This window comes from Neophocaena asiaeorientalis, unplaced genomic scaffold (assembly GCF_003031525.2).
Source record: "Neophocaena asiaeorientalis asiaeorientalis breed wild unplaced genomic scaffold, Neophocaena_asiaeorientalis_V1.1 scaffold51, whole genome shotgun sequence".
Taxonomy (NCBI): domain Eukaryota; kingdom Metazoa; phylum Chordata; class Mammalia; order Artiodactyla; family Phocoenidae; genus Neophocaena; species Neophocaena asiaeorientalis.
The window spans coordinates 284263-286569 of record NW_020173335.1 but is presented as its reverse complement, the minus strand read 5'-3'; the positions used below and the strand labels follow the sequence as shown (position 1 = coordinate 286569).

The 2307-nt window shown below is 52.2% G+C and overlaps 1 protein-coding gene across 2 annotated transcripts in view; it reads left to right on the top strand.

Annotated features, from left to right (window-relative positions):
* The first annotated feature begins 2148 nt into the window (after positions 1–2148).
* Positions 2149–2307, top strand: part of DMBX1 (diencephalon/mesencephalon homeobox 1) — a 5538-nt gene continuing 5379 nt past the window's right edge. The window contains exon 1 of one of the 2 annotated variants that reach the window (XM_024746180.1): positions 2149–2305. In XM_024746180.1, the coding sequence (XP_024601948.1) occupies positions 2158–2305 (148 nt within the window). In that variant the 5' untranslated portion in view covers positions 2149–2157. The other variant, XM_024746179.1, reaches the window with a different exon arrangement.

Genomic DNA, 2307 nt, shown 5'->3' with positions numbered 1-2307 from the left:
ATAACTGACCTATCAGCAGTCATGTCATTTCTACCTTCAAACTATGTCCTGATTCTGACCACTTCTCCCCCCTGCACCCGTACCACCCTGGTGGAAGGCACCTCGGTCGCTGGCCTGGGCTTATGCATTGGCCTGGTCTCTTCGCTTCTCTTCTTGACCCTCTGCAGTCTGTTCTCCACACAGCAGCTGAAGTGAGCTTTTAACAGCAAATCATCATGGTCCTCACCTATTCAAGACCATCCAGGAGCTTCCCATCACACTCAGGATAGAATTCAAACTGCTTACAATGGGCCATGAAGCCCCCTGGGATCGGGACCCCTCCTCTCCCTCCCACCTCCCCTCCCCCACACACCCCCTCCCACTCTGTGCTCCAGCTTCTCTGGTTTCACACCCCCTCCCACTCTGTGCTCAAGCTACTCTGGTTTCCTTGCAGTTTCACACACACACCAAGCTTATTCATGCCTCAGGGCCTTTGTCCTTGCTGTTCCTCTGCCTGGAAAATCTACCCCCGCCCCGCCCCGACCCCTGAGATTCACATGGTTTACTTCAACTATCAAGGTGCCCTTTCCTGACCACACGTTCTAAAACAGCCTCACCTTTCCTCTTGTCATGCTCTGCCTCTGCCTTATTTTTCTTCAGAGCGCTTATTCCTGTCTGACTTTATTACATAGGTTTATTTGTTGTTTTATAGCCTTCCTCCCTTGGAAGGTAAATTCCATGAAGGCAAGGACTTTGGTACTTAGTATGTGGGCGCTTAATGAATACTTGTTGGATGAATATGTGTAATACATGAATGTGTATGAGTATCACGTTTGTGTGTAGATACATCTGCTGCGTGGATGGCTATCTGTGAGAACGTCTATGTGTGGAACTGTGGAAGTAATGACATTGTGTTTGTGAAGGGTGACGAATCTGTGTGCAAATCTGACTGCTCATGTGAATGCTTTGCTGAGAATGTCTGCGTATGTGTATTTGTGCATGAACCGTGTGTATGCCCGTGTGTGCACGTCTGTGCTGTGGATGTTTGGTGATGTGTCCACTTCAGTGAGGGTGGGGAGCTGAGACATCTGGACACGTCCTTCCTCTTATCAAATGGACCACTTTCCAAAAGTGACGTTTCAGGCCGATACATGGTGGGCACTCAGATGAGGACTGCAAAGGTGTGGAGGAGCCCTGGGGCTGGTGGGGCCCCGGCGGCCTCATGCTGATGCGAGCCATCTCAGCAGAAGGGATGTGTACTCCGATGCGTTGGCCACCAAAGAATGAGGCTGAAGCAACGTGGGGCAGAGCAGGCCCTGGACAGGCTGTGTGGCCTCAACACGTCACTGCTCTTGCTCCAAGCCTCAGGTGACTCGTCGGTAAATGGGGTTCATTGCTCTTGGCCTGCTTGCTTCTTGGGAATACGGTGAGAATAGAGGGAGGCAATGGCAGTGTGTGTATGACAGTCACAGCAACAGTTCTTAAAGCTGTGCAGCATATGAGGGTTGTAATCCACGATATCATCAGAGCGAATGCCTCAGTGTTCCCAGGCCAGCTCTGGACTTGGCCCCGTGTGAGCCTCAGTGGCTGTTTGTTGAATAAATAATAGGTGTGTGAGCAAAACAGTGATGTGCAAGTGAGTAAGTGCCTGGGTGATTAAATGAAGAGATGACTGCATGAAGCAGCGAACGGATTGATGAATCCCAATGACTAACGTGTTTGAGCACACGCTACGTGCCAGACCCTATTGTAAAGGCTTCTCTTAATCCATGCAGCAACCACATGAGATAAGTACTATTACTAACCCCATTTTGCAGATGGAGAAACTGAGGGTCAGAGAAGTTAAGTGACTTACTCAAAGCCACAAAGCTCCCAGGTGGCAGAGTGGAGATTCCAGCCCAGGCAGGCTGACTCCAGAGCCCAGAGCACTAAACCCTACACAAGTCCTGCTGCGTGAATCAATGAATGAGTGGGTGAACGAATAAATACATGCAGGAGCCCTCTTGCTCTTAGCTGTGGGCAAGGCAGGCCACTTTCCGATGGGGAAGCAGAATCTCTCAGGGGTGAGGTGGGCATCCAAGGTGCGGACCTTGGGTGGTGTCTCCGCCAGGGTAGAGTGTGACCGCATGGCCTCACTCACATCCCCTCCCTCTCCCTGGTCTGCAGGCACATGCCGCGATGCAGCACTACGGGGTGAACGGGTACTCGTTGCACGCCATGAACTCGCTCAGCGCCATGTACAACCTGCACCAGCAGGCGGCCCAGCAGGCCCAGCATGCCCCCGACTACCGGCCCTCGGTGCACGCGCTTACCCTGGCCGAGCGCCTG